Here is a 21,691-nt window from a genome sequence, read left to right as displayed (position 1 = left end):
AATGTTTCTGTTGCTTGCCACATCTGGCTTCATCTTCTACTTCATCACAAACTGATAAGAAAATAATATCTATAATAGTGATTTATATTATTTTTATTTTCACTTTACTTTTAATTCCACACTCCCAAAATTCCATTCCTACTTTTTTTCTTTCCCTTTCCCCAAAGAGACTATACTAAAGCTAAGATTAAAGATGTCTTTTATTTGACTAGCAATTGCTTAGTGTGAACTATATTGTGTTAGACAAGCATATCCAGATATTTTAGAACATTATTGTGCTTATAAGTATATTTTTGTGAACCAAATTATAGCATTAAATCATTCATAAAGAACTACACCTCAATTAGAGTTTTTTGACAAAAGTGTCACCTTTCTGTGACTTGAAAAATTTGGCTTCCAATGGGATCAAGACCTGTCTTGGGCTGGTCAGTTGTGAAGAGTTTTCTGTGTTAGGGGCTCCTCTCACCACTAAAAACTCATCAGATGCTAAATTAATTGCATACACCATACCCACCTATGTTGTAATTCAATATGCATAACGAGATCATAATTTACTTCCATGCTTCTTTAATGAACGTATAGATCACTGCCTCTAACCCTTTGAACAAACTGATGAGAACTTACTCATTTTGGAGCACTCTAATCCTCAGTCCTCTGAGCTCAAAACAAACACATAAAACCCACAGAGTCTTATTTCCAGGGTTATAAACTCATTAAACATTTACTTTGCTAGCCATGGGGGCACTCTGTGAGGTACTTTGTGTTCCTGCTGTGTGTCCTGTAAAACTGATGTTCAAATTTCATAAGAAAGAACAGATGTAAAACATTTCTAACTTAACAGAAATTTGCTTTATTGCAGACACATGGTAAGCTATTAAATATTTTAAATTCACATTATATTATTTGCAATTTGCATTGTCTGTTTTTCAAATTCAATAATCTGAATCACTAATAAATCTTCAAAAATAATTGCAGGTAACTAATTTTGTTTTATTTTAATATCAGGAATTTGGGAGCTCATTTGAATAGATATGAAATAAATAAGCTGTACTTAGTGTTCTATGAGTTTATTTCATAGCTACATTACTAAAATTTGAAATGAAAGGCAAAAATGTTTTTTAATAGGAAACACATTAGCAAATTCTGTAACAATGTTTTTTAAACCATTTGAATTGGTTAGATATCTCATTAATTTACATTTTACATTTTAGCATTTAATTTTACATTTAAATTTTAGCAATTTTAAAATGCTCTTGAGTTCACTTTCTTTTAAAAATCAAATAAATTCTATTTTCACATATTTGTTGTGAGAACAATTAAAACTACTCTTGGCAATTTTCAAGTATATAATACCTTGTTATTAACTATAATCACCATGTTGTACAAGAGATCTCTTGAATTTATTTCTCCTAATTAAAATGTTGCATCCTTTGATCATCTTCTAGACCCTTTCTCCACAACTCTGTCCCAGCCCCCAGCAACCACTAGTCTACTCTCTGCTTCTATTAGTTTGACTTTCTTAGATTCCACGTATGAGTGACATCATGTGATATTTGTCTTTCTGTGCATGGCTTATTTCACTTAGTATAATGTCCTCCAGATTCTATCTTAATGAAGATGTGTATCTTCCAGCATATCAACAATTTAAAAAATCATATAAGATTTTAAGAGCTAAAAAGCCATGTGACAAATAATTTTTAAAGTTAAAGAAAAAGTGTAGACAACGACATTACATGACAAAAGACTATAAGTAGATTGCAAAGTTATAATTTGTTATTTCCATAATGATCAAGGATACAATAAATTTTCTATATATATGAACTCAGTGTAAGACCGTGATTTAAAGAAAGTGATTTCTTTTTAAATTCAACCTCTTAGTTGTAGTTTTTGAAGCATTTTATTTAGATAAATCCAGGCTGAGATGAACATAATGCCTAAAATAATTATTAAATGATGTAACCTCAGGAGTGCTAATTCATTTTAAAACATAGCTATTTCAATATTTTTATTCTTTATATATAACTGGCTCTACTAATGAGAATTGCTAAATAAATGAATTATACTTATGAATAGGCTATGTTTCATTTATATACCAACTTGCATGCTTTCCACTTGAAATGGCTATTTCAGCCAAATGGTCAAAGACACTGAAGCAAGGGGTCATCTTGTCATTCCTCCTGTCCTCTGTCATTTCTGAAGCTGACTCAGTAACCCTATGAGATCACCAATGCACATTAATAATCCTGACCCACCTTCTTCTCAGAGCAGTGTCTGCTTTGGGAAGACAAAAAAGGTAGGATGCAGTTTTATTAATATGTTTGAAACCTCTTTGCTCCTCTCAAATGTTCTTCCTCAGATAAAGAGGTTACACAACGACCAGGTTTGGGTTTGCAGCCAAAAAAGGTGATGGAGCTTATTTTACTCCTTTGTCAACACAAAAATGGAAGCAAAGCTACTCTTCACATGTGACGAATTCCAGAAACAACTATGTTATCAAAACTCCTTGAAAAAGTTACTTCCCCTTCATATAAATGAAGTACATTTATTCTTATTCTCCTAGCATATTTCACAACATGGCTTACAATATGAATTTCAACAAAACCCAAGAGGATGTGTGTTCCATCTTGGGATGGAAGGATGAATAATGAGTTTGAACTGATGTTCTGTCCCTAGCAGCGAGAGAGGCAAGAAAAAAATCATAATCCTGGTGAGCAGCAAACAGTGACAAGAAAAAATAAGAAGGAATATCAGAATAAAACCAGAACCTGAAGAGGATGCTCCAGCATAGATACATTGGTACCTCAGTCCCAACCTCTCTCATCAAGCCCATAGGAGCCCTACTGGCACAAACCATCTGCCAAGCAATGGAAATACTCACTCTTTCAAATGGGAGGTGGAAAATGTGAGTTTACAGGAAAAATCATTTTTTGACCCATTTCCAGAGTGTGCCAAGTTTGAAACCCTAAATGAAACTTCTATAGAAACATCCTTTTTCATAGTGATGAGCTTGTGAATGATTCTAGTATTAGATATTAAGAAATGAACATTTTCATTGAGTTTATCCTACATATTGAAGCACAATAAGCTTCCATAAAAAAATTTTGCAACAAATTTTTTTCAGTTCATGTTTATGTTATAAGTTAGATATTAATCTTTTTTGAAACAGGGTCTTTCTCTGTCACCCAGGCTGCAGTGGAGTGTTGCTATCATGGATCACTGCAGCCATGACCTCTGGGCTCATGCCATCCTCTTACCTCAGCCTCCCCAGTGACTGAGACTACAGGTGTGCGCCAATATGCCTGTATAATTTTTTGTATTTTTTGTAGAGACAAGGTTTCACCATGTTGCCAGACTGGTCTTGAACCCCTGGGTTCAAATGATCTGCCTGCCTTGGCCTCCCAAAATGTTGGGATTACAGATATAAGCCACTGTGCTTGGCCTAGATATGAAATATTTTTAAATGAAGAATAATAAATACACTTTAATAAAGAATATCAGTAGTACAGATGATTCAAGCCGAAAAATATCTTTTCCTGAATATATTTTGCCTAGAAAAAATATTGTTTTAAATTCCACCTACCTCCAATAAATTCCCTTTGCCAAAATCACGTAATAATGATCTCATACATGGTATTGGGAAAAGGATTTCAAAACTGTGACAAGTCAGACATAAATATTTTAACTACAAAGACTTGAGTTTTGTCTGCAGAGAATACCACTCATTTTAACGTTTGAAATACAATTGCCTCGCTCCCAGCGGGAACCCTTACCATGTAATATAAGAAACCAGGTTCAGTCTTGCTCACAGTTGAATTCCTACAATGAAGTTGAGCACTTCAAGGGGAGACTGGCATAGGTCATTAAATCTAACCCAGCAAATAGTAATTAACAGAAACGAAAGAAGAATATGCCACAAAGAGAAAAATTATATTATGTAATAAAACTTAAGACTAACCTGAGGGTTGAATTATGTTAGAAAACCCAGAGAAAAACAGCAACATAGAAAACAACTCTGATTTGAACTAACTAGGTAATTTTAAGTTTTAAATTAAACTGCTTAGCAGCCTTCATCTCTATCCTTGTTTACTTTGAAATTATTGATCCCAAAGTATTATATGAAATATTGCAGAACTAGTGATACACAGATGTTTTATCACCACAAAATCTTGTTTCTAAGGATATTCAATATACTCACTGGAGGTGTTGATACTTGAGTTATTCTCAGTTGGTTTTCCAAATCTTGTACTTTATTTTTAAGTTCCATATTTTCTGTTTCTAAGTCTTGGATCTAAAAAGAAAATCATTATTGAATAACTTTCTGTTTTTTTTTTCTTGGAAAATACTGGCTACAGTTATGAGTAGGAATTTATATTACATAAAACTTTGATGTACTTTGTTGTGCATGGGGAGAAAATTGTTTGATAAAGCTTGGGAAATGCTGGAGGATTCTAGATCATTGAAAGACTTAAATTTATAATATATTTTTATCTGTGTGCAAATTTTATGTTCCTAATATCTCAACATTGTGTTTTCTTGTTGGACTGTGCAATCTATACCCATAATCTTGGAATATAACCACAAGACAGTGAAACTTGCTTATGATGATTTTGAAGAGTGGAGAAAGGCATAATTTAATTACCAAGGAATCTGATCTGCATGGAAAACCACTTACCCAGCATCTGCTGCTTCTGCTGCTCTGATCCCCATGAGAAGCATCAGGAAGTGAAGCAAAGTCACATGAGAACACTAAGTTCTTGTGGGAATTCAATATAAAATAGTTAAAAAAAAAACTGTGCAGGGGATCAGGAATGAAAAATTATGGGAACATGGTGAAAGCAGTTCCAATCAGTCAGTGTGGGTGAAATTTAATGGCAGGCCTTCTAAATTTGTTTGATGATATGCAAGTTTCCCTGTACTTACATCACACAAATGTAAAACAACAAGCTTAGTTTACTCACTCTTTTTTGTAACCCTGCGATCTGTTTTCTTGTTTCAACATCTTTTCCTCCTGATTCTAGAAATTTCCTGTATGCCAGGTCAAATGCTTGGCCAATTGTTAAAGTGATCTCTTCAGCCTGTGTAAAAATCAAACAAAGATTTGCATTTTAATAATATGTCAAACTTTTTTTGAATCGAGAAAACAATATTCATATAAGCACTTACTCCAAGACATTCACAAGAGGTACTTCAAAAGGGCAACAGTTGGGAGTAGAGATGTAGTAAATGAGCAAGGTAGTAGGCTAACATAATAACTCAATGCCTACCCAGGCACAACATTGAAAAAACAAGCGTACTTGGGGGTGGGTATTACTGAATAGCTGTTGAAGTGGGAAAGTTGGAAGCAAGAGTTCTTTATGTCAAACTTCTCATCTCTTTTATTGTATTGTTTTTTCCTACTTTTTTTCTCCCTTTCTCAAATATTTAGTGCCTATGAAATGAAAGCAGAGTGCCAAATGTAGTTTCTCTCCTTGCTTTGCTACTTATTTCCTTTTCCTTGTGAGGAGGGTTTGTTAAACCCTAAGTAAGTAACTTGAATGAGGCTGGCCAGGTGGTGTCTCTGGAAAACTTGAGGTATGCCGTCTAAATGGAACACCTGCTACTCCGTCCCAGTTAATTGTTGCCTGGTGGAAGCGAGCAATTCCAATCTGAAACTGTCAGATCTTATGTATGAAAGATGAGGTCAGAAGTCTGAAATTTTATATGAGAGCTCCCAATTTTAAGCGATGGTAAACAATTTGTATTTTGGTAAAACACAGTGCCAGTGATCAAAATATATATGTCATCTGAATTTGGGCTTGTAAACAACTTACAATCTCAGATCTATTGATTTGAAACTGCCACAAATATATCTTACGTCCACAAGCTCATTTCTTCTCCATTCATATCTCCACTGAATTCATAATGTCTTGCACATAGTAAAGACTAAAGATTTATTTACTTAATCAAGATTATAAAGAATTTTGGTAAAGGCATTAATAAGATTTAATGTTGTCACAATTATGTCATATTTAGTAAGACCTCCAGATAACAAGAAGACTAGTAGTAATATATATTGAAAATGCTATGCTTTAACTCTACTACAAATTCTAATAATTTATTACCTACTGTGATCAACATAAAATGAAAACATGCTTTGTTAATCAGCTTATATCATTTAATAGAATTTTTATAGTTCATTATTTAAGGAGGGTTTTAGACAAAAAATATAGTATTTAACCTAGTTAACTAAAAAATGCAAAATATGTACATAATATTTTAAAGGAAGACTGTTTTACAAAAGAAAAGAAAAAAGACAAGAAAGTAAACAACGAGCTATAATAAAAACTACTAAATAAATGAAAATGACAGATACCAATGTAGGCATGTTCAATGACTTAAACTAATTGGTTGTGTTAGATATTAAGATTATTTGTAATATTAAAGAATTGGTTTTGATAGATTGTGGGATTATGAATAATTTGTTTTCTGTTTCTAATTTCAAAACTTTGGGTAATAGGTTTCTGTTTATTTTACAATAAAAAGACTTTTTTCTTCTTCTTTTTAAAAATTTCTTCCAAAACAAAATGGGATACATGTGCAGAATGTGCAGGTTAGTTATACAGTATACGTGTGCCATGGTGGTTTGCTGCACCTATTGACCCATCCTCTAAGTTCCCTCCCCTCACCTCCCACCCCCTAATGGGTCCTGGTGTGTGTTGTTCCCCTCTCTGTGTCCGTGTGTTCTCATTGTTCAACTCCCACTTCTGGGTGAGAACATGTGGTGTTTGGTTTTCTGTTCCTGTGTTAGTTTGCTAAGGATGATAGCTTCCAGCTTCATCCATGTCCCTGCAAAGGACATTATCTCATTCCTTTTTATGGCTGCAGAGTATTCCATGGGATATGGGATATATGTACCACCTTTTCTCTATCCAATCTATCATTGATGGGCATTTGGGTTGGTTCCAAGTCTTTGCTATTGGAAATAGTGCTGCAATAAACATACGTGTGCATTTGTCTTTATAGTAGAATGATTTGTATTCCTTTGGGTATATACCCAGTAATGAGATCGCTGGGTCAAATGGTAGTTCTAGTTCTAGATCCTTGAGGAATTGCCACACTGTCTTCCAAAATAACTGAACTAATTTACATTCCCACCAACAGTGTAAAAACATTTATATTTCTCCACAGCCTTGCCAGCATCTATTGTTTCCTAACTTTTTAATAATCACCCTCTGACTGGTGTGAGATGGTACCTCATTGTGGTTTTGATTTGCATTTCTCTGATGATCAGTGATGTTTATTTTCATATGCTTCTTGGCTGCATAAATGTCTTCTTTTGAGAAGTGTCTCTTCATATCCTTTGCCCACTTTGTGATGGGGTTGTTTTTTTCTTATAAATAAGTTTAAGTTCCTTGTAAATTCTGGATATTAGACCTTTGTCAGACGGTTAGATTTTTAATTATAGGTTGCTTCCCTTCTAAATTATGATTTCGATGTATCCTTCCTTTTTTTTTTTTTTTTTGAGATGGAGTCTCACTCAGCTACCCAGGCTGGAGTGCAGTGGCGCAATCTCAGCTCACTGCAACCTCCACCCCCGGGTTCAAGAGATTCTCCTGTCTCAGCCTCCTGAGTAGCTGGGACTACAGGCATGCACCACCACACCCAGCTAATTTTTTTTATTTTTAGTAGAGACTGGGTTTCACCATGTTGGCCAGGCTGGTCTTGAACTCCTGACCACAGGTGATCCACCCGACTTGGCCTCCCAAAGTGTCGATGTATCCTTTTAACAAGACATTATGTTATCTTCAAATACTCAATTTGTACATTATAAAGAATCATTTAAATGGTAACATTGTTGATTCTTCATTAATGACATTTGGCCTCATATTAATTATTTATTTATATTAATAACTTTAAAAAACCATGTTCTCATTTTATAATAACATCTTTACTAGGCACTTAGCTGTCTAGTAAATATTCTGCATATATTATCTTACTTGATTCTCATCATGGGTCTGAAGTAAGGATTATTATTACCCCACAATACATATGATGAAACTGCAATTTTGTAAAGTTGTATAACTTGCCTAAAGCTAGTGAATGGAGAAACTGAATTTAAATCCAGATTTCTGACTCTCCAACCATCACACTTTTGGCAGTGGGGGGTAAAATTTATATACAATAAAATGCACAGATCATGATAAATTTATAAATCATATAAGATATATAATCTCCAACTTATTAAAAATAAAGAATATTTCTAGCCTGCCAGAATGTCTCTTATGCCTACTTTCAGTCAAATCTCATCTATTATGGGCGATCATTCTTCAATTTTTATCATTATAAATCAGTTTTGCCTGTCCTTGATATCTATAAAAATAGACTATATAATATGTATTATTTTGTGTCTATATTCTTCTGCTAACTTAAAGTTTCTGAGTTTCATACGTGTTGTACATATCAATAACACATTGGTTTTGTTGCTGATTAGCATTTCATGTTACAAATATACCCCAAGTGATTTATCCATTGTACTATGGATGGACATTCATGGTTTTGTCAGTTCTTGGTTATTAGACATGAAACTACCACAAACATTCTTCTAAGATCTTTTTGTAGACATATGTTTTCTTGTCTCTTGGTAAATACCTAGAATGTAACTGTTAAATCATGGGAGGTTTAACATTATAAGAAACTGTGCAACTGTTTTCCAAAGTAATAATATAATTTTGCATTTCCACCAGCAGTTAAGAGAGTTCTCATTATGTCACATTCTCAGAAACAACAGATATTGACAGTCTTTTCCATTTGAGACAATATATTGGATGAGTGATGCTATAGTAATGTGTTTTAAATTTATATTTCCCTGTTGAATAATAATATTGCCCAGTTTCGTGTGTTCATTGCCTTTTTTATGTTCTCTTTAATAAACTAACTTCCTGTAGAAGTCTACTGACCACTTTTATTAGGTGTTTTGTCTTTTTATTAGTGATTTTTAGGAGTTTTTTACATAGTCTGGATACAGATCCTTTTTCAGATACACGTATTGGGAATATAACCACTTGCTTTTTCAGTTTGCTGATAGTGTTTATAGATTAACAGAAAATGTTTTATTTTTGATAAAGTCCACTGTATCCTTTTTTTGTTCATGTGTAGTGCTTTTGGGGTCATTTCTAGGAAATCACTATCCATCCAAAGTTCATAATGACATTCTATGTTTTTTGATGAAAGTTACCTATAAGATTACAAAAGCTTCCACTTTTATGTCTATGATCCATCTCAAATAGTTTTATGTAGCATAAGTAGGAGATAATTTTCATAATTTTTTTCCATATATTTAGTTAGTTATTTCAACACCATTTGTCGAAAAGACTTTCTTTTTTCCATTGAATTTTTTTGTCACATTTGTGGGAAAAAAATTAACCATGTATGTATGGATATTTCTAAACTCTACAGTATAGTTCATTTATTATTTATTATTACATTAATACCACCCTGACTTGGTAAGAGTTTAAGGTAAGTTCTGACATCAGGTGTGCTGGCCCAGATTTTGGTCTTCTCTCTCAAAATTAATTTGTTTTTGTTCTAGGTAATTTACATTACCTTATTAGAAATAACTTTTCAGTTTTTACTAACAATCCCATTGTGATTTTAATCAGAATTGTATTGAATCCATGGATCGATCAATTTGGTAGAATTAACCACAATGAAACTGAGCCTTCCAATCCATAAATATGGTATCTTTCTCCCATTATTTTAGGTCTTTTTTACTTACATCAATACTTTGAAGATCTCAGTATAGAGGGCTTGCATATTTTTAAAATTCTCATTATTTCATGTTTCCTGATGCTACGGTAAATACATTTTTCTTTCTTTCTTTTTGCTAGTAGACAGACACAATTTAATTTTGTACATTGACTTGTAAGCTTTGTTTTTGCTAAATTTGTTTCATAAATCTAGTGGCTGTAGATCGCAGCAATTTTTATGTAAAAAAGTTGATATTATATATGTGAAAAAAGACAATTTTTTCCTATTTCTTTCCAATCCTTGTGCCCTTCCTCTCCAGCTATTCACTAGCTAAGGCACCTAATACCACGTTAAATAGGTAGTAAGAACGGACATCCTTGCATTGTTCCCAGTCTTAGAAGGAATGCATTCAATAATTCACCATTAATTATGATGTTACCTGTAGGACTTTTAAAGTTTTTATCAGAAAAAAAAATCTCTTCTATTCCTAGCATGTTATAAATTTTATCAGCAATGGGTTGAATTTTGTCTAGTGGCTTTTCTGTATTTGCTGAAATTACTGTGCTATTATTCTGTTAAGATGTTGTATTACGTTGATTGATTTTTCTTATGTTAGACCAAACTTGAATTCCTGGGATAAACCTCACCTGGTAATAATGTACTATCTATTTTATATATTGCTGGACTTGATTTGGAATTATTATGCAAAAGAGTGCTAAGTCTATATCATAAGAAACACTGGAACATAATTTTCATTTTTTATAAGGTCTTTGTCATGTTTTCAATCAGGGTAACACTGGCTTCATAAAATGATTTGGAAGTGTTACTTTATTCTCTTAATTCTGAAAAGGTTTATGTATAATTGGTATTTTAAAAAGAAATGTTTTACAGATTTTAATAGTGAAACTATCTGAGCTTGGTATTTCACTTGTCAAAAAGTTTTGTCAAATATTTGGGCCAAATATTTAATTCCAAATATGTGGGCCAAATATTTAGTTCCACATCTTTTTTAAAAATATAAGTTTACATGCATAAATTAATTTATATTAAATATTTATATGTAATTTTATATATTCAGATTTTCTACTTCTTCTCTGTCAATTTGGTAAATTGAGTTTCAAGATATTTATCAATTTATATTATTTACCAAATTTACTGGTATAATAGTTATATAATATTTATCTTTGTATCCTTTTGAAGAATATAGGATCTGCAGCTACATCCACTATTTCTAATATTGGCAATTTGTGTTTTCTGTCACTTTTGTCCTTGATGAAGCTTTTTAGAGATTGCTAATTTCATTCTTAACGAAGCACCAATATTTGGCCTTGGTAATTTTCTTTATTGTTTGTCCAATTTCAATGTCATTGATTCTACTGTAGTGTTTCTTAACCTTCCACTTTAATTTTGATTTGTTTTTCTTGTTTTCATTTAACTTTATGTCAGGACTAAAATGATTAATTTTAACTTTTCTATCTTTTCTTACATAAAGTTTGAAAACTATGAATTTGCCTCTCAGAAGCTTTACAAATTTTGATACATTGTATTTTACTGCTCTTCAGTTAAAGAATAATTTAATTCCCCTGTAACTTTTCTTTTAGCTATAGTTATATAAAGGATGTTTTAATTCTAAATATTTGTACAAAATATTTAACTCTAAATATGTGGGCCAAATATTTAGTTCCATATATTTGTAGTTAGATAATATATGCTGTGATATTTTCAGTTTTGAAACTTATTGAGTCTCCCAGTATGGCCCAGCATATAGTATACCTCTGTAAACATTCCATGTGCATTCAAAAGGAAAGTATACTCTGTTGCTTGGGATAGCATTCTATTCACGTCTATTAAAGTGGTGGATGATATTGGGTTTTGGGTTTTTTTTTTTGGTACTTTTATTGACTTTTTTCTACTTGTTATGTCAATTGCTGAGAAAACTATTAAAATGTACAACTATAATTGTAGATTCACCTTTTTACCAAATAAAACTGTTAGATTTTCTGTTTCATTTTTTAAGAAGTTAATGTCATTTCATAAATACATCTTGGCACTTTAATCACATTTTGCATATATAATCCAAGAGCAAAGACCGGAATTCAACAGAAAAGTGACAGGAAACACCAAAGGCCTGGAAGGAAGAAGACAGGCAGCCTGTTTGGTTGAGATCAGCTGGGAGCCAGGAGTGACTTTCCATACATGGGAAAAGGGTGAGCGAGAGACTTCCAGCAGCCCTCATCCCCATCATGGAATCATGCAACCCTGGCCAAGGGACAGCCCCTCAACGCTCCTAACTCCTGAAACTAAAATATGGAGCTGTTGGTAGACCGTGTGATAGAACTGCTCCAAGGAGGGAGCTTGCACTAGGTCCCACATCATTTCTGAGACCTAAGCAGCTACAGCAAGATGCTAGTTTGAATCCTAGCCTTGAGCAGATTGCACACTGTCCTGGGTCCCAGAAGTGCTGAGGCTGAGGCTGAGGCATTAGGGAAACTTGCGCTGTTGCTGCTGGGACTGGGACATGACCTGGGAATAAGCTCCCACGGGTGGGGCTGAGAAACAAGCAAGGCATTGGCTGTAGCTGCCAGGTAGAACAGAAGTGCCACTGAGACTGAGAATGGGATGTGACTGGGGTGCAAGTTGCCACTGAAACTTAGTCACAAGCTGAGTAGGGGCTCCTGTAGCTGGGGCTGAGGTACAACCTAGGCAAGGACTACCACTGCCAGGGCTGAAGGCAAATGCAACAGGACTGGGTCATGAGAATGATGTGCATTCCCCACTCCCCAGCCCAAGATGCAGCTACCAAGGCCTACGCCAACCTCTGCAATGCTGGGGCCTCAGCATGGCTACTACTGCCCCTCACTCATGCATTCTGCCAGGGACCTGAGAATTGCCCTGCCCCTGTCCACTATAGCTAGTGACTACTGTCACCACTGGGGGATCTGAGCACAAGCCTGCCCAGCACAGACCCCAGGACTTAGCCCAGGGTCATGTGGATTACCCAACCCAATCCACCACACTGGGCACTTGAGTGCACCTCCCAGAGGCATGAGGTTGGCCCTAAACTCTAAACTCCTGGCTGCTACTACCTTAACTGGCACCTGAGGGCCTGAAGACTGGCTCACCCAGCCCATCATAGCCACTGCCCACATCAACATACAGTACCTGGGATGCAGATAATTTTCCTGTCACTGATACTACCATAACCCATACCACAGTGCCTGGTTAGGGGACCAAGAACTTGTCCACCTGCTCAGTCCACTGTGGCCATGACTGGCATCCAAGCAAGCCAACTAGAAGCCCAAGAATTGGTCCACTGGTAACCATCAATACCACTGCCAGCATATATCAGCCTAGGGAATAAAGATAGGTATGATCAGCCCACTGTTGCCATGACTGGGGCTTAAACAGTGACATGCTTAACGTCCCAGTCCCCAGCACAAATTCACTACAACCTCCCCTAATATATGCACACTAACCCTCCAAGGAAATGGCAGATCTCACTAATGCTGTTTATAGATGATATGGTTTGGACCTGTGTCCCCATGAAATGTCATATCAAATTGTAATCTCCAGTATTGGAGGCGGGACCTGGTGGGAAGTGATTGGATCATGGGGGTGAATTTCTCATAAATGGTTTAGCACCATCTGTTTGGTGCTATTCTCATAATAGTGAGTAGGTTCTCATGAGATCTGGTCACTTAAAAGTATGGAGCACCTCCTCACTACCCTCCATCCTGCTTCTGCCTTGTAAGCCATGCCTGCACCTGCTTTGCCTTCTGTCATGATTGTGTTTCTTGAGGCATCAACAGAAGCAGTGTAGAGGCCAGCATCATGCTTCCTGTACAGCCTGTAGAATTGTGAACCAATTAAACTTCTCTCTTTATAAATTACCCAGCCTTAGGTGTATCTTTAAAGCAATGTGAGAACATACTAATACAGAAAACTGGTACTGAGGACTGGGGCATTGCTATAAAACTACCTGAAAATGTGGAAGTGACTTTGGAACTGGGTAACAGGCAGAGGTTGGAAGACTTTAAAGGGCTCAGAAGATGGGAAAATGAGGGAAAGTTTGGAATTTTCTAGAGACTGGTTAAATGGTTATGACCAAAATGCCAAAAGTGATGTTGACAGTGAAGTCCAACGTGAGGAGGTCTGAGATATAAATGAGGAACTTATTGGGAACTGGAGGAAAGTCACTTTTGTTATGCCTTAGCAAATAACTTAGCTGCATTATGCCCCTGCCCTAGGTGGAACTTTGAAATTGAGAATAATGATTTAGGGTATCTGGAGGAAGAAATTTCTAAGCAACAAAGCAGTCAAGGTTTCACCTGGCTGCTTCTAACAAGCTATACTCATATGCATAAGCAAAGAAATTACCTAAGGTTGGAACTTACATTTAAAGTGAAAGTACAGCATAAAAGTTTACAAAATTTGCAGCCTCGCTGTATTAGTCCACTTTCATGCTGCTGATAAAGACATACCCAAGACTGGGAAGAAAAAGAGGTTTAATAGGACTTACAGTTCAACATGGCTGGGGAGGCCTCAGAATCATGGCAGGAAGCAAAAGGCACTTCTTACGTGGCAGTGGCCAGACAAAATGAGGAAGAAGCAAAAGTGAAAACCCCTGATAAAACCATCACATCTCATGAGACTTATTCACTACCATGAGAACAGCATGTGGGAAACCACCCTGATGTTTTAAATTATCTCCACCAGGTCCCTCCCACAACGTGTGGCAATTATGGGAGCTGCAATTCAAGATGAGATTTGGGTGGGGACACAGAGCCAAACCATATCATTCCACCCCTGGCCTCTCCAAATCTCATGTCCTCACATTTCAAAGCCAATCATCCCTTTCCAACAGTCCCCCAAAGCCTTAACTCAGTTAAGCATTAACCCAAAAGTCCACAGTTCAAAGTCTCATCTGAGAGCCTGTAAAATCAAAAGCAAGTGGGCCTCTTCTCACAGCTCCCCTAGGCAGTGCCCCAGTGGGGACTCTGTATGGGGGCTCTGACCCCACATTTCCCTTCCGCACTGCCCTAGCAGAGGTTCTCCATGAGTGTCCCACCCCTGCGGCATAGTTCCGCCTGGGCCTCCAGGAGTTTCCATACATCTTCTGAAATCTAGATAGAGGTTCTCAAACCCCAATTATTGACTTCTGTGCAGGCTAAAAACCACGTGGAAGCTGCCAAGGCTTGGGGCTTGCACTCGCTGAAGCCATAGCCTGAGCTCTACCCTGGCCCATTTTAGCCATGGCTGGAGTAACTGGGATGCAGGGCACCAACTCCCTAGGGTACACACAGCACAGGGACCCTGGGCCAGGCCCAGAAAACCATTTTCTCCTAGCCCTCGGGGCCTGTGATGGGAGGGACTGCTGTGAAGACCTCTGACATGCCCTGGAGACATTTTCCCCATTGTCTTGGGGATTAACATTCGGCTCCTCATTACCTATTCAAATTTCTATAGCCACTCTTGAATTTCTCCTCAAAAAATGGGTTTTTCTTTTCTATCACATTGTCAGGCTGCACATTTTCTGAACTTTTATGCTCTGCTTCCCTTACAAAACTGAATGCCTTTAACAGCACTGAAGTCACTTCTTGAATGCTTTGGTGCTTAGAAATTTCTTCTGCCAGATACCCTAAGTTATCTCTCTCAAGTTCAAACTTCCACAAATCTCTAGTGCAGGAGCAAAATGCTGTTAGTCTCTTTGTTAAAACATAACAAGAGTTACCTCTGCTTCAGTTCCCAATAAGTTCCTCATCTCCATCTGAGACCACCTCAACCTGGACCTTATTGTCCATATCACATTCAGGCTTTTGGTCAAAGCCATTCTACAAGTCTCCAGGAAGTCCTAAACTTTCCCACATTTCCCTATCTTCTTCTGAGCCCTCCAAACTGTTCCAACCTCTGCCTGTTACCCAGTTCCAAAGCCACTTCCACATTTTTGGGTATGTTTTCAGTAACACTGCACTCTACTGGTACCAATTTACCGTATTAGTCTGTTTTCATGCTGCTGATAAAGACATACCTGAGACTGGGAAGAAAAAGAGGTTTAATTGGACTTACAGTTCCCCATGGCTGTGGAGGCCTCAGAAGCATGGCGGGAGGCGAAAAGCACTTCTTACATGGCAGCAGCAAGAGAAAATGAGAGAGATGCAAAAGCAGAAACCCCTGATAAAACCATCAGATCTCATGAGACTTATTCACTACCATGAGAATAGTATGGGGGAAACTGCCCCCATGATTCAAGTGATCTCCCACTGGGTTCCGTCCACAACATATGGGTATTATGGGAGTACAATTCAAGATGAGATTTAGGTGGGGACACAGAGCCAAACCATATCACTGGCCATGTGGTAGAAAAGAGGAGCCCATTTTCAGGGGAGGAATTCAAGCAGGCTGCAGAAATTTTCACAAGTGAAAAGGAGCCAAGCACTAACAGCCAAGACAATGAGGGAAAGGCCTTGAAGTAATTTCAGACTTTTGCAGCATACCCTCCCATTTCAGGCTTCCTAGGAGGGAAGAATGGTTTCATGGACCAGGCCTAGGGCCCCACTGCCCTGCACAGCTTCACAACACTACTCCCTGCTTCCCAGCCACTCCAGCTCCAACTATGGCTCAAAGAGGCCCAGGTACAGTGCAGGTCACTGCTTCAGAGGGTGCAAGTCACAAGCTTTGGCAGTTTCCACATGGTGTTAAGCCTTCAGATGCACAGAGTGTAAGAGGTGAGCCTTGCTGCAAGATTGGAGTCCTCATTAGACACCCCACACAGACTCCCCATTGGGGGACTGCCTAGTGAAGCTGTGAGAAAAGGGCCATCATTTTCCAGACCCCAGAATGGTGGATCCACTGAGAGTTTGCACCCTGTGCCTGAAAAGCCACAAGCACTTAACACCAGCACGTGAGAGTAGCCATTAGGGCTGAACCCTAATGGCAAAGCCGCAGAGGCAGAGTTGCCCAAGACCTTGGGAGCCCACCTCTCAAACCAGTGTGCCTTGGATATGGGACATGGAGTCAAAGAAGATTCTTTTGGAGCTTTAAGATGTAATGACTGCCCTGCTGGATTTTGGGATTGCATGAGGCCTGTATCTCCTTTCTTTTGGCCAATTTCTCCCTTTTGGAATGGGAATGTTTACCCAGTACTTGTACTCCCATTGTATGTTGGAATTAATTAACTTGCTTTGGATTTTGCAGTCTCATAAGTGAAAGGGACTTCCCTTGTCTCAGATGAGATTTTGGACTTTGGACTTTGGGGTTAATGCCAAAACAAGTTAAGACTTTGAGGACTGTTGGAAAGGTATGATTGTACTTTGCAATGTGAGAAAGATATGAGATTTGGGGGACCAGATGCAGTAAGATCTGTGTTCCTATCAAATCGCATGTCAAACTGTAATCTCCAATGTTGGAGATGGGGCCTGGTGGTAGGTGATTGGAACATGGTGGTAGATTTCTTTTTTTTTTTTTTTTTTGAGACGGAGTCTCGCTCTGTCACCCAGGCTGGAGTGCAGTGGCACGATCTAGGCTCACTGCAAGCTCCACCTCCCGGGTTCACACCATTCTCCTGCCTCAGCCTCCTGAGTAGCTGGGACTACAGGCGCCCGCCACCACACCTGGCTAATTTTTTGTCTTTTTTAGTAGAGATGGGGTTTCACCATGGTCTCGATCTCCTGACCTCATGATCCGCCCGCCTCGGCCTCCCAAAGTGCTGGGATTACAGGCATGAGCCACCGTGCCCGGCCACGTGGTGGTAGATTTCTAACGAGTGGTTTAGCAACATCCTCCCCACAAAAAGTAAATTCAAAAACAGGAAGAAGTGACTTTTATACAAATGTGCAGATATCAACATAAGGACACAGAAACAAAAAATCAAAGAAATATGACACCTTGAAAGAAACATAATAATTCTCCAGTAAATTAAGATCTCCAGTAGATCTTAATAAAAAAGAAATTCCCAAAATCCCAGATAAAGAATTGAAGATACTGATTTGAAAGAAGCTCAGTGAGATACAAGAGAAATCTGAAAAACAATAAAAAGAAATCAGAAAAACAAATCAGTATATTAATGAGAAAAATACTGAAGAGATAGATACGTTTTAGAAGAACGAAAGAGAAATTCTAGAACTTGGACTCATTGAGGAGAAACATAATGATATCTTCGACAATAGACTAGATCAAGTGGAAGAAAAAAAAATCTCAAATCTTTAAAGACAGATCTTTTGAAATAATTCAGTTGGACAAATATAAAGATAAAAATGATAGAAAAGAATGAGGAAAGCCTTCACGACATTTGTGACACCTTAAAATTACTGAAAATTCAAATTATCAGTGTTCCCAAGGGTGAAGAAAGCACAAAAGGATTAGAAAACCCACTTCATGAAATAGTCAATGAAAACTTTCTTTTTTTTTCTTTTTCTTTTTTTTTTTTTTGTTGAGACAGAGTCTCACTCTGTCACCCAGGATGAGGTGCAATCGTAGCTCACTGCAACCTCTGTCTCCCGGGTTCAAGCAATCCTTCTGCCTCAGCCTCCCAAGTAGCTGGGATTACAGGTGCGTGCCACCATGCCTGGCTAATTTTTGTATTTTTAGTAGAGATGGGGTTTCATCATATTGGCCAGGCTGATCTCAAACTCCTGACCTCGTTATCCACCTTTCCTGGCCTTCCAAAGTGCTGAGATTACAGGTGTGAGCCACTGCACCCAGCCTAGATGAAAACTCTCCAAGTCTAGCAGGAGATATAAATATCCACTTACTGAAAGATCAATGATCCCCAAGCAGATACAAAATGAAAAGGCAGTCACCATCGCACATTATACTCAGACTATCTAAAGTCAAAGATAAAGAATTACAAAAACAGCAAGAGGAAAGCGTCTAGTCACCTGTAAAGGAAATTGTATCAGCCCAACAATGAATTTCTCAGCAAAAGCATTAACAGACTAGAAGAGAATGGGCTAAAATATACAAAGTGCTAAAAGAAAAAAGAAGAACGTGATATCCAGCAATATTCTCCTTTCTAAATGAAGAAGAAATAAAGTCTTTCTCAGACAAGTAAATACTGAGGGAATTTGTTACCACTAGACTGGTCTTATATGAATTGTTCAAGGAAGTCTTAAACCTGGAAACACATGAACAAGATTTACCATCAGGAAAACACATGAAAGTATAAAACTCATTGGTAAAGAAATAACACAAGGGAAAAAGATAAAAGACTCAAAGTGTACCACTACAGACATCTACCAAAACAACAAAGATGAACAATAATAGAAGAAAGTCATATATAAAACAAACAGAAAACAATTAACAATATGACAGGAACAAAGCCTTACCTAGCAATAATAACACTGACTGTAAATGGATTAAGTTTTCTACATAAATATACAGTATGAATGAATTGATTTTTAAAATGATCCAAATATATGCTTCCTTCTAGAAACTCACCTTACCAGTATAAGCACATATAGACTAAAAGTAAAGAGACAGAAAAAGATATTCTACACAGATGAAAACCAAAAGCAAGCAGAAATAGTTGTACTTAGATAAAATAGGCTTTAAGCCAAAAACAGTTCTAAAAAAATGGAAAAGGTCATTATATAATGATAAAGGAATATATCCAGTGAGACGATATAACGATTTTTAAAAATCTAAGTATATATGCACCCAATATTGGAGCACAAAGATCCATAAAGTAAATATTTCTAGATCTAAAGAGAGAGATAGACTGCAATACAATAATAGTGGGGGAGTCCAAAACCCCATTGTCAGTACTAGATAGATCATCTAGACAGATAACAAAACCCCCCAAATTTAAACTGTACTACAGACCAAACTGACCTAATACACATTTATAGAATATTCTATCCAAAAACTGCAGAAAATACATTCTTTTCATTAGCACATAGAACATTCCCCAGTATAGCCCATATATTAGGCCACAAAACAAGTCTCAACAAATTAAAAAAAAAAGATAATAATTTCTACTATCCCCTCAGACCACAGTGGAATAAAAATAAATCAATACTAATAAGAACTTTGGAAAATATACAAATACATGAAAATTAAACAACATGCTCCTGAATGACCATTGAGTTGACAAAGAAATTAAGATGGAAATAAAAAAAAATTCTTGAAACAAATGGAAACATAAACTAAAACCTGTGAGACACAGTAAAAGCAGTGCTAAGAGGAACATTTATAGCAATAAATTCCTGTATCAAAAAATTCCTGTAGAAAGATAACATGTTAACAACTTAACAATATACCTTAAGGAACTAGAAAAGTAAGAACAAACCAACCCAAAATTAACATTATAAAATAAATGAAAAAGATCAGAGCAGAACTAAATGAAATAGAGACTAAAAAAAATACACAAGATCAAAGAAACAAAAAATTGGTTCTTTGAAATAAGTAAAATTGAGAAATCATTAAGCAGACTAACCAAGAAGAGAGAATATCCAAATAAACTAAATCAGAATGAAAAAGGAAATGTAACAACTGATCACAGAAATACAAAGATCACCAAAGACTATTATAAACAACTATATGCTGACAAACTGAACAATCTGAACAATCTAGAGTAAATGGGTAAGTTTCTGGAAACATGCAACCTAACAAAAGTGAATCAGGAAGAAACAGAAAACCTGGCAGGCCAATATGAGTAGCAATATTGAATCAGTAAGAAAAACTGTCTCAACAAAGAAAAGCTCAGGACTAGATGGATTCACAACAAAATTCTAACAAATATGCAAAGAACTAATACCAATCCTGAAACTATTCCAAAACATTGAAGAACAGGGTTCTTCTTAACTCATTCTATAAGGCCAAGATCACCTTGATAACAAAACCAGATAAGGATACAACAACAACAAAAACAAAACTACTGGTCAATATTCCTGATGAACATAGACACAAAATCCTCCACAAAATGCTAGCTAACTCAACAGCACACAAAAATATAATACATATATTTTTAATTTAATATAATACATATATATTTTAATTAAAATATAATGATTGAGTGGGATTTATACCAGAGAGGCATGGACAATTCAACATATACAAATCAGTAAAGGCGGTAACTCAAATTAATGGAATGAAGGATAAAAAATAATCATCTCAATAGACACAGAAAAAGAATTTGATAAAGTTCAACATTCCTACATGATAACAATTTCTCAACAAACTAGGCACAGAAGAAACATACCATAAAATAACAAATCCACACCTAATGTCATACTGAAGGAGGAAATGTTGAAAGCCTTTCCTCTACGAACTGGAACAAGACAAGAATGCCCACGTTCATCACTCCTATTCAACCTGGTACTGGAAGTCCACCAGGGCAATCAAACAAGAAAGAAATAAAAGCATCCAAATTGGAAAAGAGGAAGTCAAATTATCCCTCTTTGCTGATATGATCTTATATCTAGAAAAACCTAATTGCTCCATAAAAAAACTATTAGATTTGATAAATAAATTTAGTAAGACGGAGGATACAAAATTAATGTACAAAATTCAGGAGCATTTCTGTACAACAATGATGTAGCTGAGAAGGAAAGCAAGAAGGCAATCTCATTTACAATAGCACAATATGTATACACATGCATATATATACATATATATAGAGAGAGAGAGATAAACACATATATGTATATACATATATATAGGAACAAATATATATATATGAATAAATTTAACCAAGGAGGTAAAAGTTCTCTATAAGGAGAGAACTATTTATTGACTGATAAAAGAAATAGTCAATGACACAAACAAATAGAAAAATATCCTATGTTCATGGATCATAAGAAATAATATCATTTAAATGACTACCATCCAAAGCAACCTGCAGATTCAATGCAATGCCTATCAAAATACTGACATCATTCATCACAGAATAAGAAACGGCAAACTTAAAGCAATCCTGAGCAAAAAGAGCCAAGCTGGAGGCATCACATTACCTGACTTCAAAATATAC

The 21,691-nt window shown here is 36.4% G+C and overlaps 1 protein-coding gene across 31 annotated transcripts in view; it reads right to left on the bottom strand.

Moving 5' to 3' along the window:
• GULP1 (GULP PTB domain containing engulfment adaptor 1) overlaps nt 1–21,691 on the bottom strand; it is a 314,696-nt gene that overhangs the window by 21,235 nt on the left and 271,770 nt on the right. For all 31 annotated transcript variants that reach the window (XM_054478465.2, XM_054478469.2, XM_063647689.1 and 28 more), the window contains 2 exons: nt 4,959–5,075; nt 4,196–4,288 (listed from right to left, as the gene is read on the bottom strand). In XM_054478465.2, coding sequence (XP_054334440.1) covers nt 4,196–4,288; nt 4,959–5,075 — 210 coding nt within the window. The remainder of the gene's footprint in view (nt 1–4,195; nt 4,289–4,958; nt 5,076–21,691) is intronic.

Source organism: Pongo pygmaeus, chromosome 11 (genome assembly GCF_028885625.2).
Source record: "Pongo pygmaeus isolate AG05252 chromosome 11, NHGRI_mPonPyg2-v2.0_pri, whole genome shotgun sequence".
Taxonomy (NCBI): domain Eukaryota; kingdom Metazoa; phylum Chordata; class Mammalia; order Primates; family Hominidae; genus Pongo; species Pongo pygmaeus.
Note: the sequence above shows the minus strand (reverse complement) of the source record. Positions and strands in the feature narration are given on the sequence as shown.